Source organism: Harpia harpyja, chromosome 21 (genome assembly GCF_026419915.1).
Source record: "Harpia harpyja isolate bHarHar1 chromosome 21, bHarHar1 primary haplotype, whole genome shotgun sequence".
In the NCBI taxonomy this organism is placed as follows: Eukaryota; Metazoa; Chordata; class Aves; order Accipitriformes; family Accipitridae; genus Harpia; species Harpia harpyja.
Window position 1 is genome coordinate 9,205,949 of NC_068960.1, and position 26,521 is coordinate 9,232,469.

The 26,521-nt window shown below is 37.2% G+C and overlaps 1 protein-coding gene across 1 annotated transcript in view; it reads left to right on the top strand.

Annotated features, from left to right (window-relative positions):
* The window catches only part of DNAH3 (dynein axonemal heavy chain 3), a 62,393-nt gene that overhangs the window by 13,384 nt on the left and 22,488 nt on the right, over nucleotides 1-26,521 (top strand). The window contains exons 13-40 of the mRNA XM_052772421.1: nucleotides 50-155; nucleotides 749-927; nucleotides 2,306-2,490; nucleotides 3,825-3,948; nucleotides 4,484-4,637; nucleotides 6,286-6,430; nucleotides 6,712-6,923; nucleotides 7,248-7,339; nucleotides 7,771-7,885; nucleotides 8,467-8,583; nucleotides 9,873-10,052; nucleotides 11,221-11,357; nucleotides 12,047-12,248; nucleotides 13,752-13,844; nucleotides 14,152-14,262; nucleotides 16,139-16,253; nucleotides 16,671-16,869; nucleotides 18,256-18,364; nucleotides 18,645-18,758; nucleotides 19,846-20,022; nucleotides 20,749-20,840; nucleotides 21,261-21,480; nucleotides 22,310-22,444; nucleotides 23,723-23,834; nucleotides 24,389-24,630; nucleotides 25,229-25,329; nucleotides 25,409-25,514; nucleotides 26,052-26,181. Coding sequence (XP_052628381.1) covers nucleotides 50-155; nucleotides 749-927; nucleotides 2,306-2,490; nucleotides 3,825-3,948; nucleotides 4,484-4,637; nucleotides 6,286-6,430; nucleotides 6,712-6,923; nucleotides 7,248-7,339; nucleotides 7,771-7,885; nucleotides 8,467-8,583; nucleotides 9,873-10,052; nucleotides 11,221-11,357; nucleotides 12,047-12,248; nucleotides 13,752-13,844; nucleotides 14,152-14,262; nucleotides 16,139-16,253; nucleotides 16,671-16,869; nucleotides 18,256-18,364; nucleotides 18,645-18,758; nucleotides 19,846-20,022; nucleotides 20,749-20,840; nucleotides 21,261-21,480; nucleotides 22,310-22,444; nucleotides 23,723-23,834; nucleotides 24,389-24,630; nucleotides 25,229-25,329; nucleotides 25,409-25,514; nucleotides 26,052-26,181 — 4,004 coding nt within the window. The remainder of the gene's footprint in view (nucleotides 1-49; nucleotides 156-748; nucleotides 928-2,305; nucleotides 2,491-3,824; nucleotides 3,949-4,483; nucleotides 4,638-6,285; nucleotides 6,431-6,711; nucleotides 6,924-7,247; nucleotides 7,340-7,770; nucleotides 7,886-8,466; nucleotides 8,584-9,872; nucleotides 10,053-11,220; nucleotides 11,358-12,046; nucleotides 12,249-13,751; nucleotides 13,845-14,151; nucleotides 14,263-16,138; nucleotides 16,254-16,670; nucleotides 16,870-18,255; nucleotides 18,365-18,644; nucleotides 18,759-19,845; nucleotides 20,023-20,748; nucleotides 20,841-21,260; nucleotides 21,481-22,309; nucleotides 22,445-23,722; nucleotides 23,835-24,388; nucleotides 24,631-25,228; nucleotides 25,330-25,408; nucleotides 25,515-26,051; nucleotides 26,182-26,521) is intronic.

The following is a 26,521-nucleotide window of genomic DNA, read 5'->3' on the forward strand; positions in this document are numbered from 1 at the left end:
TCTTCACATTGGAATCTTAAGTTTGTTTTTGTGATCTCCTGTGTTTAAGGTATTTAAACGTGTACAGGAAATACAGCAATCTTTTGAACAACAATGCACAGCAAGATGTCACAGATTTCTTGAAGGAAGGTCATTCTTTAGAAGCTTTTACAGAGGTAATTTGTAACTGACAACTGCTACATGTTCATACAGCAGCTAACACATCACACTTGACTTCCTAATATATTACCTAAAGAACTCCCATTCAAATCACTTGTTTTAGCTTTGGGAATAAATACTAGAGAAGCCATTTCAATTTACATAGTCTCTTACTGTAGGGCTGCTGTGCAAATGTAGAAGGAGGTTTTTTTATGGCCTCCTTCTATGGGTTTTGTTGGGTCTTAGTAGCTAAGTCCAGTGGAAGGCTGCCCAGAGTGTTTGGTGAATCTGCAGCTTACTGGTCTTTTGACTGTCTTGTCCTTAGTCAGGCATGTCTACTTTTCTCTCTGCATTCCTGAGTTAGCATATGGCTAAATACTTCTTTAGGCAACTTGTGGTATTCCTTAATATGGCACATTACTGTGCAAAGCTTTCAGTCCTGGAATCTGTGGATAGGAGCTGAGCTCTGGAAAGGTAAAAAATAGCTGTTCCTTCTTGTATTTGGAATATATTATCCATTTGCTGGATGGGAACTAATTAGTTGTTGTTTAACATTTTTCATCTATAGATTTTAAGGAAAAATAACAGATGTATTATTTTCCATTTGTAGAAGATTGACAGCTTAACAAAACTGAAAAGAGAGATTGCTTCCATGCATGTCACTGTCCCTCTGGCCATGTTCTGTCTGGATGCTGTACAACTGAATGAGGAACTCTGCAGTCGGACCCAAAATCTTAAAGATAGATTGATTGAATTTGAAGTGATGGAAAACAGAGAGTTAAATAGAAGGTACATGTTGTTAGTATGCATGGTTCTTGCTGTCTGTGTGGACCGATGCTGTATATCTGTGGATGAGATAACTTTTATTCATCTGCTGGGTTTTCTAGTGCTGACCAGACATGTAAGGACACCAAAGTGGGTATTTAAAATTAACAGGAACAGAAATACTTGTAAATAAATATCTAATTTAGTCTGTATAGCATGTACATAGAGATTAAACTGAAAGTACGCCCTTGTTCTTTCCTCATTTACTGACCTTCTAGGATTTGGGTTGAGGTCCTTGCTTCCCCTGCTGGTGTCCAGCTAAATCAGCATGAAGAATGTACTATGCAGTTCTGCATTTGTCTTGTCCCTGACTTTTTTTTTCATTTTCTTTTTCTTCCCCCCCCCCCCCCCCCCCCCCCCCCCCAGGAAAGTAGTAGTCCTGATGTCATATCTTGGCAAGTTTAAAGAAAGAAAAAAAAAAAGGACCTTGAAAATATAATTTGACTCCAATGTAGTGGAATAATCCTGTTTCTGTGAATTAAAAACACCCCCACTCCCCACAAACACCAAATATCCCCAGCAAAAAAAAACCCCACCCCCACTGTGGAATACTTCCACAGTGAATGGAGAGAGACAATCACCATAAATAAATTATTTAACCCACTTATCTAAAAAGCATCTCCAGGTGGAGATGAACCACAGTCTAGAGGGGCCTCTCTGCCTCCACTTACTGTGGAAGGGATCTAGACAACGAGCTTATGCTGAAGACCTAACATTTGGAAGGCTGGAATTGCTTTAAGTGAACCTATCCTTTGTGTATGGTTGCCGGTTGCATGCCTGCTGTCTGTATAGATAATTGCAGTACTGAACTGGAATCTGGAACAAGAAAGCGTATCACTGGGAAGAAGGAAAATAACAGGATTTCTTCCTTTCTGTATTTTCTGTTCCCATGTACAATGTAGAATAAACTTGATTGTTTCATATTTTTCTCTTTATAACTTTTTTCATACCATGCACTTGATTTTATTGTTGTGGGGTGATTAAGTGAGCTCTTGCTTACTGCTTTCAAACATTTCTTTCTGCAGCAGATCGGGTCTTGAAAAGGAAATTCTAAACCTATAGGAAGGAAACTGTTAATATGCTGTTAATTGTAATTTTGAACCAACTTAGCAATCATTCTATTATATATCAGTTCTTGTAAACATAGTAGGACAATATAACTGATTGTGCAAAGTAAAAAGGCATCCTTTATAAATGCCTATCTGCTGTGTATATTCAATCTGAATACTTAATTTATGAAGCAATTTAATATTCTTGTTTAAAAGACAAACTTGATTAACAAGATCTTGCATCTCTGTTCACTTATGATCCCAGTGATATGTCTGTTTTCTTTTTATCGTAGAATTTGCAATGAATATAACTTAATTGCAAAGAGAATGAGTGAGGTGCCTCTCAACACTGAAGAGCTAGTGGAATTTGGTGCATATTTAAAGACATCCAGTGAAGTTACTGCTTTTAAACTGAGACAGGAGGTCACTGAAGCAGCACATAGGCTGGAATTCCTCATGAACTATGCTGATCTTTCAGGTATGTTTCAATTACAGAATATAAAAGTCTCCATCTGAAAATATTTATATATAGATATTGGGCTCTGCATGCATAAATGTTCGTCTTCTAGAATGCTAATGGAAAGCTCCAAAAGAGACAGAAAGGAAATAAAAAGAATTTAGTAGAAGCTAAAATGTACCAATGCAGGAAGGAATGGTTAGAGAAATGGCATACAGCACAGACAGTGCTTTTTTCTGTGTTTTAGTGAATGTCTTAGTCATTATCAGATTAATGTCATGTAATCTGGCCAAATAGTGTTACACCTCTACATTATTCAATAAAAAGTCTTCAGTGAAAAACTAAAAAGCCGTGTCTCGAAGGCTCTATGACAGCTTTTGGAGAATGTGAGAACTTGCATCTCTGCAGTTGAGTATTAGATCAGTGGAGGCCTTTTGTTGTTCTGCTGTGATGGTTTGCTGGTTTTGATTTTTGGAGGGCTGTTCTCCAAGATGGAAGAAACATCTGTAGAAGTTGCTTTTAGTTTGCACTATTTAAAGCAAAATTGTGCCATTCACAGATGCTGTATGTTATTTGCTGTACATAAAAACGTAGAGCAGTTATATGAAAGCATACCCATTTTAGTGGCAGGATGATCCTTTCTCCTTAAGCAGAATACACTTTCAGATCAGACAGTGATAGACATAACTAGAATATGCCATGTTTATTAGAATTTATTTCCGATAAAAATTAGGATGCCTATGGAAGCCAGGACATTTTTCCGTTATGTTTTGGACTGGAGTGTTTGCATGCACAGTATTTCATAATTACATATTCTTTTTAGCTGGGTTTATAAGAATGTGTCCTGCAGTTAGTTATAATGAGCTAAGTGCACTGAACAAAATGACAAATATGAAGATGGAGATGCCTGCTCATTGTAGTTGTTATGGTCTAGCTTTTGTGAATAATTCGGCATTTACACACTGTGGACTAAAAATGGTTTAAACTTTACTTTTATCCACCTTATGTAGGTATATATATTTAGTTAGGAGTGGTCTGTCTCTCTGTGTAGTTGAACGGAATTGATATTCTGGAATAGCTGTTCTTACTAATTTTCTCTGCCTAGCTAAGATCTTATTCAGAGAATTTCACATTCTTAACTTGATTTTAGAGTTTTGCTATCAAACTTGTTTTAGGGAATGCTTCTCTTTGCAGTGAAGATAATTCAGCCAGCAGCTTGAAATATGTAGCTTCTTAGACAGTTTATTCCTAAATGTAGTTTTAGCTATTTTGCTTACTCTTCACAACAGCCATTCTATTAGATCATTGGTTAAAAGGTATTTTCTTAAAGATGTCTATATATTTTTTTATTTTAGATGATGACATAAACCTGAATAGCACTGTTTTCCATTGGCCTGATCAGATTGAGACAATCTTTGAAAACAGTAGAGATCAGTTGTGTAACAGGAGAAATCATGCAGAGATGGTTTTGCTTGAAAGGTATGGTGTTAAGACATTTTCTTTCACTGGGTATTTTTAAAGAAAAGAAAAATTTCATTATCAGTAAAAGGGAGAAAATGTCAAAGAAGGAGAACTTGGAAGGGAGCTGAGAAAGTAAGGAAGAAACCTGGTTTACAGTATTATGGAGATTTCAGAAAAATACTGTTGATGAGGGTGGATTAGAATATTCCTATGCTTAAACAGGTCTGAAAGGAGGAATGAAGGATGTTGCTAGAATATTCATAATTTTATCTTGTTATATTGCTTAGTACAGCATTACACATAGTTTTGTTACATTGTTTTCACTCTTCCTTTATTTCCTCCAGGTAGTAAAAGTAGCAAATGTAAGTAAACAAAATAAATTGGGAGGTTTGAAAATGAACCTTGAATTCTAATGCTGTGAACTGCATAGTATTACTTTACACTAGTATTGAGATCAGATTTCATTTGACAGTGCCTGTTATAGTTAATAAAATATGAAACCTGAAAAGGAATGAAACAGAACATCATATTACCTTAGCTATCTTTACCTTAGGTGTTCTCAATTTGAGGAAACTCTTGAAGGTTATAATAGAGAAGTAGAAAGCTACAAAAAGCGGGATGTCATGACCATAGAAGAAATGAAGAAGAACGCTGAGAAATTTAAAGAGTTAAATAAGAATCTAGATAATGCAGTAACAGAATTTGAGGTTAGTATTTATTATTCAAGTATGGAGTGGGTTGCAATGTGCTGGATGAGCAAAAGTTTGGTTCCTGTCCCTGTTTTTTTCAGGGTTCTGGTCATATATTGTCAAGATGGCTTTAAAATTTCCAAATTCACAAACATGGGGCAAATATCTTCTTGTCCCTGTATGCTGAGTCATCCCTACTGCTGAGTTGAAATACTGAATTTCAGTGTTTCCAAGCAGTCAATAGTAGCATGATGCTATCCACGGAAAACAGAATTCTTCTGGCAGAGTTGGCAGGAGCAGAATATTAGGGAGGTGGCATTTTCCCTGAACCACGGTTTGTGCTGCTGGACCTGTGTTTTCAGTCCCTCTCCTTGTCCGCTAATTAAAATCAAATGTTTTTCAGCTGTTTGTATCATTCCAGAACTTGCCTATAGACATTAAATATGTGTAATATCACAGCAAGGGAAGTGTCAGGTGCCAGAAGGAAACAGAAGACCAAGATTCCTAGATTCTGTTCAGGGCTCTCCATCCAGTGTACTGTGTGGTTCTAGGTTGAATAGTTTGTCTCAGCTGTGCCTCTGCTGGGAAATGAGAATGGTTACCTTTGAGAGATCTCACAGGCATTGTGACGCTTAATTAATCTTCTAAATCAGAGTGAGACAATGAGATTTCTGCATATATGGAGCCTTAAGGATCAAGATTTTAATTAACTCCCACTCAAAAGAGAAAATTGAACCAATTAAATGAGTTTAGGATTTAGATAAATTGCTAGTCCTACATATCAATACTCTTAATCTGATTTAAAGGCATCTAGTATATTTAATTAGCGTGAGTTAGCAGCACTGATACGTTGTTATAGGTAGATCAGAATAAGTAATTAAGTTTCTTAATAAATGATCAGAATGAGGGGTGTATGCACACAATATAAATGACATGACAATCAGCTTAGTGAATACACGAAGTTAAAAATTATCTTGGAATGTGGATCTTTATGTTTCTCTGCCTGCATCTCACATTGAATGATTAAAAGTTTTATGAAAGGTCTGTTGGCATTGTAAAAGCACAGACTTGGGACTCAATCTGAATTCAGTGTCTGCATTTCAGACAGCATTTCTCTGTGCTTCACTTCCCTACCTGTAAAATGAAGAAGGCAATACTTTTTTTTAATCTAAATCTTTGCACATTGATTTATACTGTAAGCTCTTTTGGACAAAACCAAGATCTTACCATGAATAAGCACAGCAATTAATATCTGTTTTGGTTGGAGCTCCCAGATGTTTCTGTAATAGAAAAAAATAAGCACAGGTAAAAAAAATTCCTACAAGCCTATGTGACTGAGGAGCTTACATCCAGGTTTCCAAGTGGGTTGGTAACTTGTGTGCCTTGGTTTCACCGTATGCCATGGTGCATTATCTATTTCTAAAATAGATACAGATTTTAAAAATTGTTTGAGTAGTAAAAGATGCCAACAAATAACTAGGGGAATTTTCAAGAACACAGTTACCTTATTTACCTAAAATCCACAGGCCTAAATCTAAAAATCTGGCTGGCTTTATGACATGTAAAATAATTGTATTCAATATTACCTATTTAAAAGTTTAAACAACAGTAGGAATCTTTGATGGAAATCAGACTTTTTATTTATTTATTTATTTATTCCTTAAAGGCTATTAATAAAGAAGAGGAGTTACTTGAGCGGGAGAAGAGTCAATTTCCTCTACTGCAAACTATAATTGCAAACAAACAACCCTTTGAGCAACTTTGGATAACAGCATATAATTTCCATACCAAATCTGAGGAATGGATGAATGGTGAGGCTTTGGTGTTCATTTGATGAAAAGTGTAATTTTCCGTTAATTAAGTAGAAGGTGAAGGGGTTAATTAGTTATGAGAAAATAATTTTGAAGAAATAAATGCTGTTAAGCAATGTAAAATACAGTTGTTGACTTGAATTTTGTATTAAGATCATTTTTTGTAACACAGTTGATTTTCAGTTAAAGGAGAATGATTATAAATACCTGTAAATAAACCACCCTGGGAATCTCCTTGTGCTGATGTGTGTGCTATGCTTTTTTTATACTGTTGTATTCAGGATCTCTCCAGACGTTGAATGCTGATGAAATTACTGAAGAAGTTGGAAATATGTGGAGGACTATGTACAAGCTCAGTAAGAGTTTTCCAGATTTGGCTGGGCCTAGAGGCTTACCAGAAACTATTAAATATAAGCTTGATAAATTTAAACAGCATCTTCCTGTCCTGTCGATTGCCTGCAATCGTGGAATGAAGGAGAGACATTGGGAGCAGGTACTTTAAACTCTGCTTTAACTGTGGGAGTATTCTACCACAGAAACTGACAGTTCAATATACTACTCCATATATTCCATACCGTGAAATACAGTAATAGTTCTGTATTTCACAGTAAGAACATCCTTTATCCTGTCATGTGATAGATCCAGTTTTGAAATTTGAAATGCTACAGGCAGGAGCTTCTTTGAATCACTAATTATGGCGGAAGAACAAATTAGGGGATTGCATTAATAGTTCTTTAGCATTTATTTCCTGCTCTTTGAGAAGTCTGTTACAAACATGCATCTTGATAATAGATTTTATTTCTTACTTTATTTTCAGATTAGTGAAATTGTAGGATGTGAGATCAGACCTAATGAAACTACTACTCTTAAAAACATATTGGAATTTGGACTCTCAAAATATATTGATCAGTAAGGAGCTTTATTCTAATTTTTTAGACAGTCACTGTATTTCATGTCAGACACCAGACATTAGTTTGTTTGGGGGTTTTTGTGTGCTGTTAGAATGTGCTGTAAAATCAGCTGTATTTTATCAAGCTATGGGTAGAACTATTGGTTGTTCTTGTAGCACAAAGGCACCAAAAAAGAGAGTCATATTCCTAAACCACTTAATTTGCACATTCAGAATTTTCTGTCTGTATTTATCTTCAAATTAATATTAATATCTCTAACTTGGTAAGCCTGAAAGTGCAAAAATATTCCTTGAAATAAGAGTCTATAGTATTATGAACAAATTCATATGAAAGGTAGTCTGACATGCAACTCTAACGACAACTGCTTTTTTTTTTTCTCTTCAGCTATGTTGCAAAAACATTTCAAAGATATGTTTCATTTCAATTTAGGCTGGAACCTATTGGAGCAGCTGCGAGTAAGGAGTATTCCTTAGAGAAATCAATAGAGAAAATGAAATTCGAGTGGGTCAACGTGCAGTTCAGTCTGGTGAAGTACAGGGATACTGTGAGTAAACACCAAATCAATATATATATTGTTGAAAAAAATTACTTTGATTCTGAATACCAGTTGAGAAATATTAGAGGGAAGTTACTGCTCATTCATTGTGGCATGATGGCAAGTGGTATCATACCCCAGAGCCTAGGCAAATGTCTCCATTATTATATATCTTTATATTTGGGCCTTAGTATCTGGATAACTTGTGATCTCAACATATTCATCCTAACAAATCTGCAAGCCTGAGAGCTTCTCCAGTGTTGTATGGAAAGCTGGACAGTAGTGAAATTTTAACTTGCCCAGAAGAAACAAGAATTACAGTGCAAAAGATTGAGTCAGAAGTCACTAGCACCCCTGGCTAGCTTGCCATTCACAAAACAGTATATCTCTTGACCCTTGAAACAGAGATGTACTGTCGAGATACCGTTTGTATCTTGAAACATGTTGCAGGATTTCTCAATGCCTTGCTACTTTCGTACCTTCAACCATCATAGAGAAGAGGGAGACAGGAAGCTGAATGAGTGTAAGGTTGATGAGCGGTGAAATAAAGCAACTGCTATTTGCCTTATCAAAATGTGATGTATTTACAGAACACCAGCATCCTGTCAGCAATCGATGACGTCCAGCTTTTGCTGGATGATCATATTGTTAAGACTCAGACAATGCGTGGCTCTCCCTTCATCAAACCAATAGAAGCTGAATGCTGGGTAAGGAAAAGCTGGTTTGGTTGAGCTTGCGTGTCTCATAATATGCTTTCCCTAAATGCTTTAAGGTATTCTGGCATGATAAGAAGTTATATAGTTTTTAATTGTTTCTAAGAACACACATTCATATTTTTCTTCAAGAGCTTTGAATTAATGGTTTCCAGACAAAGGTATGCAAGGCTTGCTTTACAGCTAAGGAAATTGTAATTGCATTGCTAATCTAGTCGTCATAATCATGGGGTTTTAGTTGAATGTCTTGGGAATGGGTCACTTGATTTAAACAAATTCTGCTGCATTGTGTAAAAAGACATAGGTCTGTCAGTTGTGAGAGAGAATTTATTTGTAATTCTCTGGTACTGGCATGATCTATAAGGGTTTTGAAGTCCTTTTTGTTAGCTGTCCTACTACTTTGTAAAGATGTGATCTTTGTTAAAGATGATGAATTTCTAATAGGAAGATTATGCGGAAAGCAGAGACTTCTTTCCCGTCAGTATTTAATACCACTTTTTCTGGCCTAATAGTGATGATTTGTAAGCAATGCTAAGACCTAAATTCTATCCTTACCTGAGGACATTAGCCAAATTGTAGGTAAAGCTGACTTCTGCTTTCCAGTAGAGCTGGTGAAATGAAAGGGAATGATTAATGTAGAGCTATCTTAACAATCTCCATGTACCTCTTGCACAATAATGAGCAATACAGGCTGGCTGTGTTTTCTCCTTGCAATACATTCCCTTGCATAACCCTTACACTGTAGACTGCCAAAGTCACAAAAGCAATGCTATCTGAAATTCTTTATTCAAAAAGAATCTCTCTCTGGTTTTAAAACCGATTTCTACTGCTAGAGTTGCATGAAATAGCTTTTTTGGTGGGCCAAAGATTGAACTCACTACATATAGGGCCTGTGAACTGACATTTACTCAGTCTGCTGAATACCTTGTTAAGCTTTTATCCTTTCACTGACGATAAGATAGAAAGTACACAAGTAGAATTAAAAGAAGATATTCTGGATTGTCATGCTAGTCATCTCTGCACTTCTTAGGCAGCTCTCTTACAAGTTGCTGTAAAAAGCGCTAGTGAAAGAATACATCTGTTGTTTATAAGAAATATTCAGATGTTTATTAGTGGGGGTTTTCTTTAAATAAAGTTTCTCCCTCTCTTAAAATTGTTCAATTGTTTCTGTTTTTTGGGATTTTTTTTTCTTTTCTTCGAAGCCAAGCAACTCATGCTCTTTTCCTCAGTGTAGATTAATTCTTGATATAATTTTGCTTAAATATTAAATGTTTTCATTACAGGCTTGGGAGAATAAGCTGTGTTTAATGCAAGATATTCTAGATAGCTGGTTAAAATGTCAGGCAACATGGTTGTATTTAGAACCAATTTTTAGTTCAGAAGACATTATAGCTCAAATGCCTGAAGAGGGCAGAAAGTTTGGGATTGTGGATTCATACTGGAAGGACATTATGGCACAAGTGGTAAGTGCTCGCATTTAATAAATCATGTATTTTTATGCACATCTGGTAACGATTATTACTATCATGAAGATATGCTAACTTTTCTGGAGTTAGGTATTTCTATTTAAGTCATAAGAAGGTATAAAATGGAGTGGAAAATCCTTTACTAAAGCCCACCAAAACCTAGTCTTGCAGTAAAAGTGGTAAATTATATCATTATTGCTTGAGATTTCTGTAAAGGCTGGATATTGCAGGGTGAATTAGAGCTGAAGTAACATTTTAATTCTAAATTTTCTGGCTTTTGTATGGTTAAATGATCAGAATTAGGTAGAAAGATGACTGATTTGTGCCTTCAGGATCTGCTTCAAAGTTCACTGACTGTACAAAGTCTTCTCTGGATACGATTAGATTTTGCATTAGGCTTTTAAGGCATACACATTATTAGAGCAACTAAATGTGTTTTTTTGCATATGATTGTTCTCTAATATGTGGTGGCATGGTTACTCAAAACTTTGGTGAATACGTACTGAGATGGTAGTGTGTCAGGATAAGATAATGGGGGTAGTAAATGCAATTAGGTATCCTGTTCAGCTCCCTATAACTAAGAAGTTGGGTAAGAGCCAGATACTTAGTGGTAGTGTGAGCTGAGATGTTTGTCAAAAACATTGGGAGCGTGTGATTGTGTGATAAAAGTGTTGAAATAATCAGTACAACTAAATAGAAGTTGAGACCTGTCTTAACAGCTCAGACTCTGAATCATGAAGCCTGTTCTGAAATAGGTGTATCCTTTTGAGTTAAGAGGAGTGTTATCAGAAAGAAAAAATGCCACCTAGATGGCAAGAACAGAGAATAGTTGTGATGTACTGTGGCTCTGTTTGACAGAACTTATTTGTGAATGGAAAAAAATGTAGCAAGCTCAAGACACAGGAGCAAGTGCCAAAGATTTTGATTCCTGTGGATATTTCCTTGTTGCATTATTGTCTGTAAAGTTCAAACTGGTAAAACTGATAGTCTGAAAAGCAAAACTATGAAATAATGCATGCGTATTTAATAACAGGAAGGCACAATACAGAGAAGAATATATAGCTTTTTAGCCTCCTGCAATGTATGTGATTGATGATAACAATTTTGATGTACAAATCTATTGCAACTTCTAGCGGTTTCTGCTGTGTATTTTGTTTTTACAAAGGTGAAAGACACAAAGGTACTTGTAGCAACTGAACAACCCATGATGTTAGACAGACTTCAGGAAGCAAATACTCTCTTAGAAGACATTCAAAAGGGGTTGAATAGTTACTTGGAGAAGAAAAGATTATTTTTCCCAAGGTAAATTAATTAAACAGGCTTAAGTTAGAGACAAAAATCCATGAGGTCTTTCAAACCATTTCTACTGAACTGAAAAGTCTCATTTTGTAAACACGTGGGGCACAGTCCCATGCAACAAAAAATGAAAACCTGTTCTTTTCTCCAGACATCATTAATTTTCTTCAGCTCCAGTTAAATTTGCAGTGCCAGGGGGTGGGGAGGCAAAATCTGTCTACCACAGTGTAAACTTATGATTAGAAAGACATTATCACTTACAGGGTATTTTTGAAGGAACTTGCTACCTTCCCATGTCTGACTTGCAATTTCGTCTCTGCCCTACCCTCTTTAGTAGTGCAGAAGTGTGTGATACGTAGGAGTTATATATGATTATGAGGAACAGGATTCTGTGTTTTTACAAGGTACTTATTGGCTGCATAGATATATCTGGTCTTTCCTGCATGAGTTTGAGAACACTTCTTTCTTCGTCTGCGTAAAAGGATGGTCATAATGAAATTCGGAAAAAACAGGTGTGATAAGTTTTATAATGTTAAAAATTACTTATGAAAAGGGATTTGAGATAATTTCCTCTCTGTTATACTAGTGTCTTAAGCAACAATAAAACCAATTACATCTATCTTGCATTAATAGATTATTAATGACAATTTTCATGATTGGAAAGTGCATGTTCATTAATTGTATTTTTCTAACAGATTCTTTTTCCTATCTAATGATGAGCTGCTCGAAATATTGTCCGAAACAAAGGATCCTCTTCGAGTACAACCACATTTAAAGAAGTGTTTTGAAGGAATTGCTGAACTGGAGTTCACAGAAGATCTGGAGATCGTAGGCATGATCAGTTCAGAGAAAGAAATTGTTCCTTTTGTAGATAAAATCTATCCAGTGAATGCAAAAGTAATTTTTTTTTAACTATACGATATTAAATTATTACTTTGCCTGAAGTGTATGTTTTTGGGGGAATGAGGTTTAAAACATTTAGGATCAGATCATGAAAGGTGTTGAGGAAGTGAGAGTGCAGACTGGTATTCTAGAACAAAAAGGATTTCCTACAAAAAGGAGTAATACATACCAATTTGGGGGTAAATTCCTCTAGGCACTTTTCTGTAGCTTTATGTTCCTACTACTTTTAAGATGTAGATAGATAAGAGAGAGAGAGAGAACTACACACACACAGACACATCTATATAAAGCTCTCTATATACATATGTATGTAACATTGCACAGCATGGCTGAAACAGAGAGGAATGAGGGAAATTATGAATGGCTGGCAGTGAAGACTCAGAGCATTAGTTCAAAAGGGATCTGAGTAGAAATAGTAACATTACAAGTTTTGAAAAGTATCTCAGTTCCATCTTGTCGTGGTTTAACCCCAGCCAGCAACTAAACACCACGCAGCCGCTCACTCACTCCCCCCCCCCCCCCCTCAGTGGGATGGGGGAGAAAATCGGGAAAAAAAAGAAGCAAAACCCGCGGGTTGAGATAAGAACGGTTTAATAGAACAGAAAAGAAGAAACTAATAATGATAATGATAACACTAATAAAATGACAACAGCAATAATGAAAGGATTGGAATGTACAAATGAAGCGCAGTGCAATTGCTCACCACCCGCCAACTGACACCCAGCCAGTCTCTGAGCGGCGATTCCCTGCCCCCACTTCCCAGTTCCTATACTGGATGGGACGTCTCATGGTATGGAATACCCCGTTGGCCAGTTTGGGTCAGGTGCCCTGGCTGTGTCCTGTGCCAACTTCTTGTGCCCCTCCAGCTTTCTCACTGACTGGGCATGAGAAGCTGAAAAATCCTTGACATTAGTCTAAACACTACTTAGCAACAACTGAAAACATCAGTGTTATCAACATTCTTCACATACTGAACTCAAAACATAGCACTGTACCAGCTACTAGGAAGACAGTTAACTCTATCCCAGCTGAAACTAGGACACATTTTTTTCTGCTATTCTCAGTGTGAAGGTGTGGAGCTGAATTGCTGTATGGTAACCAAAAAGAGATGAAAGGTGTGGCATGTTGTGAGTTACAGATGCCCCTTTTCCCTTAATCCTCCAGCCACAAACCATGTCCTGTGTTAAAATGACCAAGCTTAACTGATCATGCAATCTGTGATCTGTGTTTTTTGTTTATGCTTATATGAAACATATGCAGATGTTTCTTCAGCTGGATTGTCTTTAGAGTTGGCTTGATATACCTGGCTTCAGACAGTGTTAAACTGCAGTATTGCCTGTCAGAATTTGGGAAATTGCAACCTTTCTTCCTCCTGTATACCACACCCAGATCAGAAGAAAGCATATTTAAGCCTAACACATTTCAAAGAATTTGTCCTTTAAGAGGAGTATAATCAGGAAATGTGTATTGGCTCTTATCTGTTTTTCTTTTTTGAAGGGCATGGTAGAAAAATGGCTTTTGCAAGTAGAGGAAATGATGCTGGCCAGTGTAAGACAAGTTATTCAAGATGGCATAAGAGGATATATCAAGGTAATTTTTCCTGAATTATAGTACAAAATAGATTTCACAAGCAACTGTACATGAACAGGTTGCTGAAATTCTTAACCAGGGAAACATGTTTGAAGCTAAGTGGAATCCAGCTCTCCTTGTTCGGTAGTACCAGTCTGAAGTTATAACTCTGAATTTCTTGAAGAAAAAGTATTAAAGCTTTCCATGCTGATTCTCATTTATTTACAGCATGAGATGAAAGAAATTTGGGAAGAGTAATTGTTATGAGTGCCATAATCTAATATGTTTATATGACTTCCTGTGTCTGGAATGGATCTTCTTTTTTAAGGTTCCTCGGAAAACGTGGGTACTTCAGTGGCCTGGACAAGTGGTTATTTGTGTTTCATCCATTTACTGGACAGAAGAGGTGTCTGAGGCTATAAGGAAAGGAACTTTACTAGTAAGATTTTCTTCTACCATTCTATTTCTAAGCACTAAACTCTGATTAATTAATAAAAAGCTCCTTCTAGCAAAGAAGATCCTCCGTCAACAACATATTACAATTTACTCATGCGGTGTGCTTTGTTTTCTATTTCCTTTTTTCTTGTGTCTTAGCAGGGGCTTGTTTTCATTTACTTTGATATGTATCAGAAGAAATCGCACCGAAGGAAATTGTATTTGTTTATGGGTGATACTGGTGTAAAGTACCAAACAAAAAGTCATAGACTGTTGTTAAACACTATGTATTTTTATTTCTAACTGCTGTCTTTACATGTGAAGCCCCAGGGATATGTGCAGGCAGAATCTACCCTTACAGAATGGCGCAGTTATTTGTCTGGTTATTACTAGATTCTCCTGGTGATAAAGGTGCAGCAGCCAAGTTTGTTATTTCATACAAGAGACTTTTCTTATGTGTTTGTAGTGCCTCTGTCATCACAACAGTTTTAAGTATCACTTCACTGAGGCTAATCAAATGCATACTCAAGTAATGGAAATAATTTCTGATTAATTCAGTGGGCTTTTGTCTGATCTTAATTGAGCTAGGTGGATGAGGATTTATTTGGGGATTAATTCTGTCAACAGTGTTTGGGCTGCTTTTTATATGTGGAAATAGAAAAGTTCTAATAAACTTCACACCAAATACTACATTTTAATATTAGCTCTGTTTCTGTATCCTTACTGAATATCTTAGGTTTAACTTGCCTGTGTTGTTTGATACCAGTTGAAGATCTTATTCCACATATCCAGTCAGAACTGAAAATATTTATTACTTTCAAAGAAAATATCCTGAACAATCCATAGATAAAGAAAAACGAGAAGGAATCACAGAACTGTGAATCACAGAATATAAGGGACCTCTGGACATCATGTAGTCCAATCCTGTTTAAAGCAGGGCCAACTAAACCAGGTTGCTAATGGACTTGCTCCGGTACGCCCATGCCTGTCTTCTATGGGGGAGCTGAAGAGTGACACAGCACTTCAGATGTGGTGTCAGCAGTGCTGACTAGAGGGGAAGGATCACCTTCCTTGACCTGCTGGTAATGTTCTTCCTAATGCAGCCAAGGATGCCGTTGCCCTTCTTTGCCTCAAGGGCACATTGATGGCTTATGTTTGGCTTGGTGTCCACCAGCAGGTCCTGTTCTTCAGAGCTGCTTTCCAGCTGATTGGCCACCAGTGTGTACTGGCACATGGGGGTTATTCCTTCCCAGATACAGGACTTTCCCCTTTGTTGAACTTCACGAGGTTCCTGTCGGCCTATTACTCCAGTTTGTTGAGGTCCATCTGAATGGCAGCACACCCATCTGGTCTATCAACCACTCCTCCCAGTTTTGTATCATCTGCAGACTTGCTGAGGGTGCCCTCTGTCCTGTTGTCTAAGTCACTAATGAAAACTTCATTAATCTTTCATTTCATTAAACTTTTTCATGTAATAATGAGAATATAATTTAAAATGTCTATAGTAAAGTTAGGAGAATCTTAGATTTCTATTAGATTTATTAATTTACAATTTACTACTAATTTACAGAAGAAATCTAATCCAAATTAACCCAACAGAAAGAATCTGCTCATCTCCTATTGTGGAATTCTGTCATTTTTATTAGGAAGAAAGATTAAGACTTCTGCTTACGCTACTTTCAGGCCATAAAGCTTTTTGAAGTGTTCATAGTAAAATAAAATTCCAGTATATGAAAGAGAATTTTAAATGTTTGTGTAGTGCCCAGACTTCCATTATTATGTTTTGTTGGAAGACCCGTCTCCAATGACTGCACCCATGGGAGCTTAGGAACTGCTAGCTACAGCATTACATTAATGCTTGTGTTCTGTTCCTGTGACAGGATTTCTTGGAGAAGAGCAATCTACAAATTGAGGACATTGTTGAGTTAGTGAGAGGAAAGCTGTCCAGTGGAGCCCGGCTGACACTTGGAGCTCTTACTGTCATTGATGTGCATGGTAAATCTGCAGTTGCTGGTACTCTAGTTACATCTGGGGCAGTGCTGCTATTGTTAGTTGGGTGAACTACTTGAAAGAGGCAGCTAAAATGCTTTCTCTAACTTCAGACAACCTTTACAGAGTTATTGCACAGAGTTACAAAGTTAGTGTGTTTGGGCAAATGGAGATTGCTCAGTCCTGCACAACTCTCTCCTGTCTACTTAGAACAGGCACTGGAATCTAGATCAAATTAAGCTGATTGCCTATGCAAAACAGATGCAGATTCCTTTCTAACATGAAAGCCAGCCTACTACTCTAAATGTTGATTTACTCTTACATAGCTATAAGTAAATGTTAGTTTACTTATATGTTGTTTTAAGTAAACTAACACAGTAGAAGTGTTTAGATTTTTCAGATAATCTGTTTCTTACTCTGCAGCTCGTGATGTGGTTGCAAAATTGGTTGAAGACAAAATCACAGATCTGAATGACTTCCAGTGGATTTCTCAGCTGAGATACTACTGGGAAGAGAAGGATGTAATAGTGCGAATGATAACAACAGAAGCCAAATATGGTTATGAGTACCTGGGCAATTCTTCACGTCTGGTTATAACCCCACTAACAGATCGATGTTATAGGTAAAGCCATGTTGTCTGTGAATAATGTTTTCATTTTTTTGATTGATCTATATTGACTTTCATTTGTTATGGTTAATAGCAGGAACCTCAGCAGCTAAGATTTTCCTGTAGGTTTTGGAGGCAAATCTTATATATCTTCTTTGCCCAAATATGGTAAAATATTTACAATGTATAGGTTTCTACACCAGTAGAGTAATAGTGTCTGTTGTATCAAAGAATGTGCGTCTGAAGAGAGCTGGCAACTCATGGTACTGGAACTGTAAAGAACCCTACAGTAGCATTGGTCAATTAATTTCTTTGAAATAAGATGTACAGGAATGGTATGCCTGCCTGTAAAATAAATGAGGTAATTATAAAGCCCTTCACCGATGTTTGAATGCAGTTAGCTTCCTGTTCCTCCGCTTGCTTGCAAGAGGTTGGAAATGGAAACACTTCATCCCCTAAGGCTGAAATATTCAAGGGCATTTGGTATTTCACTTCTGGTGAGCCCTGGAGACACAGGTCATCTCAGCAGGTAATTTTAGCTCTAAGGTTTAAAGAATTTTTTTTTGTAGTATCTCCAGGCAAATATATGGTGAGGATGTAAAGATTTTACTTCAGCACTGAGCTGTGAACTCACCATCTTGTAGAAGGCACTTGTAGTAAAGTGCCTATGTTAATGCCTATGCTGGCAAATGCTTAATCTTTTGGCATTCATAGTGGTGTTGAAAGAGCCACATGGCTGGTGCATTAGCTGTAAACTGGGGTTGTTGTCATTAGGATTAGCTCAATCTAAACTAAAACTGTGCAAGTCAGCTGTGCCAGATGTAGTTTCAGTGCAAGCAATAAGACTCTATTCAGCACAACCTAACAACTGCTTTTGGTGGCAAAGCCTTTGAATGAGGCTTTTGTAAAATAATCAGATTACTCCAGTGTTAACAGGGATTTCATTTTTAGTATGAAAACCACTTGGAGAGCAATGTGATTCCCAGGTTCATGAAACAACCTTTATGCTTTCTCAGCTGTTTCTAAAGATTGACTTCATTTATAAAGCCAGCTTCAAGCTCTTGTCATGAGTGTCACTTGATGAAAATGTGTGTTTTTGCAAACTCTGCCATTTGCTTATGCCACTGTGCATTTCCTTGTGCAATTGAGGATATACAGGATGGATGCATGTAATAAAAAGCCTTGATGTTCCTTGTAGGCCAAGTGGGTGAATGTGAGCTTCCACAATTGGGAATCGGTTATGAGACAATACTGGTTTTTTTAGGGCAAGCTGCAAAGTCAATAGGGAACAAGTAAATCGTCTCCAGGGGAACTTGTATAGGAAAATACTTATCCACCCCTTCAGAAACAATCTGCCATTAAAGATTACTATTTCTAATGCCTGTGTTCTTGTTTTTATAGGACATTAATGGGTGCCTTGAAATTAAATCTTGGTGGTGCTCCAGAAGGACCTGCTGGGACTGGCAAAACAGAAACAACAAAAGATCTAGCAAAAGCACTAGCTAAGCAGGTGCCAAAATACCAACTTCTTTTCTTTGCATTGTTTATGTTTGGATATGTAGATATTTCTTGAAATGCCATTCTTAAGCAAGTACTGCTTGTTCTGTACCTATTTGTTATTCATAGAAATTGTTTGTAAGAAGCACGCATTTAGGACTGTGTCTATATGGCATCCTAGTGTTGTAATCCAATATTAGCAATAATAATCCTTTCCCATTTTAGATGCTAAGAATTTTATAATGCACTTTGTGTTAATACTAAGAGATGCTCTCTGTGTGTTTTTGTTGTAGTGTGTGGTCTTTAATTGCTCCGATAGTCTCGATTACAAGGCAATGGGCAAGTTCTTTAAGGGGCTGGCACAATCTGGTGCATGGTCCTGCTTTGATGAGTTCAATAGAATTGAGGTAACGTTTTAACTCGGACAAATAAAATGATAAAGCTTTCATTTAAGACACAAGAAGTTTTAGATTTAGACATGACAGCATTATTGCCAATTTTCTACTTTTATTTGTGGTACAGCCTCTTTGTTTTGATAATCACTGACACAGAAATAGGTACTCAGCAGCCTGCTGTAGGAGCACATGCCTATGTGTGCTGTGTTGCAGAAGTCTTGTGTTCTGGATTATTTTACCTGAAAAAATTGTTCCTGTGCAATTTCTTCTTTTGTATGTGACACTCATTTGTTGGGAAAGAACTGTCCTTCTCTTCTTGAGAAATCAAACTACAGCTGTGGGGCAGCATTTATCTATGTTCAGCACAAGACGGACAAATCCCCGTGGAGGGATTCTTGTGATGACTAGCTGAGTGTCGCTAACTGAGTGACCTGGTTAACTAGCTGTGTAACCAGACACATCTAATCCCCTCCTTGGTCTTATTCTGATTTTTTTTTTTTAATTTGGTCACTAATGACTTTGGATAAGTTTTATTGTTATTTTGATGGAGTTAGATTTAGGTAAATACTAGTAAATGTGGAAATTCCATGAAATTCTATTTTGTATGTTTTAGGATCCTTAATACCTCCATTTGTCTGCTGTAACTTGTTTTTTAATGAATTCAAGTGTTACCATTCTCGTTTTCCAATATTCTGTTACCTTGATACTTCAAAGCACTGACAATTGGTGCTAGGCTGAATCAGTCTTTCTGAAGAGCCTAAATTCTTTGTCATTTGAGGTGAAAGGAAAGTGCTTTTGGAGGCCTCCAGAGGGAGTTCCTGTCCACCTAACTTAGATGTCTACATTCAGGCAGATGATATTTCCCTGTGGAGGTTTTTAGAAGCCTCTGTTGATCTGTCTACATTGGTTGAATAGGGAATGGTGGCACTAACTTCCAGAGGATTGCTTCAATAGACAGCTAATATTTAGGCTCAGTTATCAGACACAGGGTGATTTTCACCTGGAGGAATGTAAATATAGCCATCAAAATATATAAACAAAAACATTTGATATTGTCTCCAAGTGTCTTACATTTTCCAATCTGTTCTGTCTGTATTAGGTTGAAGTATTATCTGTAGTTGCCCAACAAATACTTAGCATACAGCAAGCTATTATTCGCAAACTCAAAACATTCATCTTTGAAGGGACAGAGATCTCTCTTAATCCTGCCTGTGCTGTGTTTATCACGATGAACCCTGGGTATGCTGGACGGGCAGAGCTGCCTGATAATCTGAAGGTAAATCTCGAATCCTGGTTTCTTGTAGAAATTAAACAGAATTTGCAACTTGTGGTCTATTGTAATAAGAAAAGGAAGGCAGAAATCAAATAATATACTGATAACCCATTCAAGTGTATTCTGCTGTGCTTTTTGCTAAGCTTTAGTAAGTGTTTAGGATTGTACAAAATGCACAGATGAAAGGTCTCAGTCTAACCATACTGATACTAGTTCACAGCTTTAACTGTGCTCCAAGTGGAAATTCTCCTGGTTTACCATGGCTTGGCGATCCAAATCCCAGTTTAAATTTATTATAACTTTGCAAGTTGCTGAGACACTGCAGAGAGACTGATGTGGTCCTAATTCTTCTCCTAGCTTTGCCACAATTTTTTGCATGACCTTTTACAAGACATTAACCCCACCATGTGCTAGTTTGTCTATTATGAAAGTGAGATGAATGACATGTCCCTTTTCCTCTATTAATAGTTCTTTAGGATTGTGACTCTTTATAAACATTTGTTCCTGCAGTGCTTAGCACAGACCTATTGAACCTCTTGATAATATCACAGTTCCTGTAACAATTCTAATGCACTCTCATAGATTTCAGATGATTCCTAAAGTAATGAAAATGGAATACAGAGTATAGAAGTTAATGAATTTATGGAGAGTTACTATTCTTACAAAACAAGCGCAAGTTTATTACCGTATTCCATAGTCTAAGCTTATGTCTTGCCTTTTTTCTTACAGGCACTGTTTCGAACAGTTGCCATGATGGTTCCAGATTATGCTTTGATTGGAGAAATTTCACTTTATTCAATGGGATTTTTGGACTCTCGGAGGTAAGACATGCTGAATTTTCCCTCAGTTGAGTCTGATGTACCTCATTCCTCTATAAGTCATATATGTGTGTTTGAGGCATATAATTCTGGAAGGCTGTCCATGTTCTGTTTCTCCAGAAAGTACTTCTTAATCTCCTGCTTTATCATAAATTATCATTTACCACCTCATGTTGACAGATATCCACCTCTACACAGGATCATTTGGAAAATGTATCGTAATATCAAACAGAATTTCAAAATGGCACACACATTCTCTGGCACGGCATAATCTACAGTTTTGCTTCTTATGTGTTTTGGGCCATCTTATCAGCTGATATGTCTGACAATCACTGCAGTTCCTTTGTGTATATAGGTACTTAAATTATTTTCCTTGCATGGCGAGATATTTTCATTCTACGTGTGATATTTTAATACCCACAGTCTTGCCCAGAAAATTGTTGCCACTTACCGTTTGTGCTCTGAGCAGCTGTCATCTCAGCATCACTATGACTATGGAATGCGTGCTGTTAAATCTGCCCTGACAGCAGCAGGAAACTTAAAACTGAAGTACCCAACTGAAAATGAAAGCGTATTGTTACTTCGGGCTTTGCTGGATGTTAACTTGGCCAAATTCTTGGCACAGGATGTGCCATTGTTTCAGGTAAGCTATCATGTTGGTGTGTTTAAATTTTGTGATGATGAGGTCCGTTATAAGAACCTACAGAAACAGGTCATTATCTTAATTTAGAACAGTTTGATCTAGATGCTGCCATATTAGTGTGGAGTTATTTCAGTCCAGTGATCTGGATGCACTCTTTGGTTCTGTTAGTATTATTTTGAAAAACAAACTTTCAGTGGTGGCTTTCAAGTTATTCTATAAAATGTTTTATAAGATATCTTGCTAAAAGGCACCTTGAGCTGTTTCATTTGTGGAAACCATTCTTTGAAGTTTGCATTCTGGCTTTGTGTTGTAAAAGAGATGTGGACAACTAAATTATGGTCAATTAGAAATTTGAAGTCAAAATGAAAACGATGAAGTTTCTGTTTGCATACTGCTTTAACAGAAAATAAAGACTATGCTAAACTACAGAGCAATCAATATTAAAGACCTAAAAGCTAGGGTACAAGCACACACAGAATCATTGCTCTGAAATTTCAGAACACATACCCTTCTATTTAATCACTGAAATTCTTTCAACCACTTTCACATCCTTTCCTGTAATACTTTTTGGGGCAAATTTGCAGCAGGTTAAGCCTCCTTTTATAATATCAGTATGTGTATGAAATGTCCAGGCACTCGTTTGTCACATGCATACAGAATACTTTCATGGCTACAGTTTGCCTGGAAGTTAGTTTTGTCCAGCTGAGGACATTTCCTCTTAAGCTCCTGTTAGCTGTGTGAATATTGTTTTACTTGTAGAGTTTTATGCTTTGGGCATAAAAGTTTTCCTTTTCGTAATCTGTGTTTAAATACTGTCTTTCCTTAACAGGGCATCCTATCTGACCTGTTTCCTGGAGTGGTTCTTCCTACACCTGACTATGACCTGCTTGTCCAGGCACTAACTGAAAATATAAAAAAAATGGATCTTCAACCGGTTCCATGGTTCCTTGGAAAAATTACTCAGGTTTATTTTCACATACTTACTTCTGGGGAAGAAAAGTATAGGAGCAGAAACATTCTTCATTCACTGTCTGTCTGTGTCATGAATGAATAGCTAATAGTTTCCATGATCAATTAATAGAATATTGCTAACAGCATGTTTTTACTGAGTAAAAATCATGGAGTAGAAGCCTGCTTTACTCATAGTGATTTTTTAATTCAGCCAGCCTGTGAAGGAGCTAACGTGTGCAGCCACATCTTAGGTCTTATGGTTCACGATAAAGATTAAACTGAATCTTGTACTAGCTGAGGCAGTGTAGCCTAGTGAACAGAACTCTGGAATGGAAGTCAGGCTTTGTTCCCAGATCTGCTCACAGTCTCCTTGAGAAGTCTTGAAAGGGGTGACATTTCTCACCCTTGCTTATGCTTCACATTCAGCTCTGTGTTCCCATTGTCTCCTATTTACTAGTATTAGTGACCTTTTAAAGAATGCTTAACTTTTTTCTTTCCTTGTGAGTAGTACAGCCTAGTGACAGTGTAATGGCAAGGGCAAAAATGCATGGCCTGGGTCAGGATCATGAGGGACCCCTCCAACAGCAGTTCAGACTTTATGGCATATGTTCAGATTTTGCTTATGCTGCTTTGCAATCCATGCTTTATCTTTCATTTAAATAGAGGTAGTATTAACTGGTTAGGAATTTAAGCTAAACCGGAAAATATCAGCCTTAACCTGAGATTAAAAAAAAAAAAAAAAATTCTTCTTAAGGCTTCTTCTTACAGGTCTGTTTGAAGGTGTTCTCTTTGAAAGCTTTGACCTGAGTTCTGGCAAGATCTTGTGGGATAGCTGAAAAAGTTACCACCCTTGCAGTTCAACGTCAGGCTCTGTGGGCCCAGTCATATGACAGATCCTCAGAACTGTAGTTTCAATCCCTTTGTGTTAGCTTCATTGGTAACCACTGATTTCAGTTCAGGCTTTTACACTGGGCTGTGGTCTACAGTGTCTGGTTAGTGCACTCACACCCTGTACAATGATGCTGTTACAGCTGAGAGATGATATTTAGCAAGGAGGAAGGGGGGATGTCTGGGGGCAATGACTTACTAAATTACATCAGTGAGAATTGCCATAATAATATGACTGCCTTCTGATTTGGGTTAATGGTTCGGTCAGCCTTAATAGAGTGCAGATACTTGGCTGATATTTTGTCCTGTCGCACCTGAGTGCAGGAGAAATACCTCTAGTTTTATACACATAATGCTTGCTTTTGTACTGTGTTAAAGAGTCAATGTCTTGTCACTGGTACAGATATATGAAATGATGCTGGTGCGCCATGGTTTCATGATTGTTGGAGATCCTTTGAGTGGGAAGACCTGTGCATACAAAGTGCTAGCTGGAGCCCTTGGCGATTTGTGCACAGGTAACATTGTTCAGCCACAAACTTCTCACTAAATGAAGTTAATTCTATGACTAATGTTTTTCCTTTGCAGAGATATGCTCAGGTTGTTAATTGTCTTACATTCTGTTTTCTCAACTGGAAGGTTTCTATTCATTGAACTATTTTTGTCTGGTATATTTGTCTGGAATTATTTTTGTCTGCATTTACTGGAATAGTAAAACATACTAATGTGTTTATGCTTTTATGAATTTTGTTAAGCATTGTATTTGTGCATAATATTCTTGAAAAAACTAGCTCTGATAGGGGGATTGTAAGTAGCTCCCATAAACATATAAAATCTATTCTGCTCTGCTTTTTTCTTTTTTTCATGTGCTTTTGCACGTAGGACTCTGTACTTTCCTTGTACAAGTAACAGAAGTTCTTATTTACTGCTACCTCGATGCCAAATGTGTGGGGTTTTTTTGCCTTGGGCAGCTAAAGTAGGATCCTCAGGAATCTTCTTGTTCTGTACTTCAGTTGTTCAATGAAACTAACCTATCAAATTCCTAAGCTCATCTATTTGTCTTTTTACACAGCAAAATCCATGGATGAATTTGCTGTTGAATACAAAGTTATTAATCCCAAAGCAATTACTATGGGGCAGCTGTATGGCAGTTTTGATCCTGTAAGCCATGAGTGGACAGATGGAGTTCTTGCAAATGCCTTCAGAGAACAAGCATCTTCTACCACAGACAATCGGAAGTGGATTATTTTTGATGGTCCAGTGGATGCAGTTTGGATAGAGAACATGAACACTGTGCTGGATGATAATAAAAAGGTAGCCTAACTTTTGCCAGTAACCTTGTCCTTGAATATACATACTTTATTTTAGTAGTAGCAATATTCTTACTATGGTAGTCAAAGGAAGCGTGAGGCTGAGAAAAAGCTGATGTGCTTAAAAGCATTGCTTTTCCCCCCAGTTATACAAGTTGGTTTAGTAGATGATACTAAGCTATTACTTCTCCCTAGAAGCCTTGTCTTGCTCCTACTTTATTGAAATGAGGTTGCTCAGTGAGGCTTTTTTATTGACCCTTTTAGGAAACTGAAATATGTAAACTCAGTTCTGTAACTGAAAACTGAACCTGCTTAAATTACTTAGTGAATAAATTAACTAAAAAAAAGCTGCAGGTCATAACTGCTTTTCTTTGCAGAATTATTTAAAGTTAGAGCATTGTTCTCTGTGTCACTGCAAGCCATTAAGGTAACACATGGAAAAGTTGAGACGAGGCCAGAAAATAAGAGTTATGGGAACATGAATGAGTGAATGAGGAGTGACACTAAGTAGAATGTCCAGTGATTTTATGACAGGCATTGCTTTGACTGGATGATCAGCACTGACATGACTAGATCATGTTTACATGATGCTTTTCTTCTAGTTATGCTTAATGAGTGGTGAAATAATACAGATGAATTCAAAAATGAGTTTAATCTTTGAGCCAGCAGACTTAGAGGAGGCATCTCCAGCAACTGTCAGCAGGTAATGTGAAAGCATTCAAACTTGGAACTGTCCCACCTTGCACATTGGTTCCTGTACCATAGTTGTTTGTTCTTCCCAGGTGTGGTATGATCTATATGGACCCACAACAGTTAGGTTGGAAGCCACTGAAGGATTCCTACATGAATACACTGCCTCCAAACCTGCAGGAAGAACACCGAGAGCTGGTGCGAGACTTAATTTTTTTACATAGCTCTAATTTAGAAGATTAACTTTAAGGTGATGTTCACCGTTCGCCAACTTGAAGGCAGGAATGCAGAATCAAACTTTTTGAAGTACTTTCATGATTTAGAGGGTCCGAGATCTCCTAGGGGCTGTTGTAAATTAGTTTGTAACAATTAATGTCAAATGTTGTTGCAAGGAAAGTGCACGAGAGCTGGAGATGCTGTGAGTACTAGAAATGGAATGTGGGAAATACTGGAAGACTCAAAATGTTTTGAACTCATCCTTCTTCTGTCTAAGACATCTAGAGTTTAGCATGAGAAATGCTCTGTTGCAGAAGCAACCTGTGTTCGCTATCAGATAATGATGGTGTGACTTTGTGATCACTTAAGTACTGCCTCACACAGGTCCTTTCCTGATCCTCCCTCTGCAGACTTGGAGAATTTCTGATGCCTTATGTTTTATTGAGAGAGAATTGAGGGACAGTGGGAAATGTGGCAACTCCTGCATAGTTTTAAAGCCATTTCCTTTTCTCCTGGCAGGTCAATGACATGTTTATGTGGCTAGTCCAGCCCTGTTTAGAATTTATTCACCTTCATTGCAAAGCCATTGTACAAACATCATCTATTCATCTGAGTTACAGCTTGATGAAACTCTTTACTTGTCTGCTTGGTAAGTACCCTAAGCCTTATTCTTTTTATTTCAATTTTTCTTGTTTTCCTGCTGTGTCCCATAACAAGATGCATGTTATCAGATGCAAGGAAATACCAAAGAAATTCCTTTACTGTTGAGATCCTACAACACAAGTCCTTTCTCACTGACCGGTATTAATAATAGTGCTTTGACTAGCATACAGAGCTTTCATATTTGGACACTGGTGTCATTACAAAACTGAACATTATCTTGTGAGTCCATACTTCTGCTTGCTGTTTGCTAGCATCCGAAGAAAAGAATTAGGACCTTTTGTAAATATTTTTGTCTCAATTATTTTTATTTGTAAATGGTATTTTAC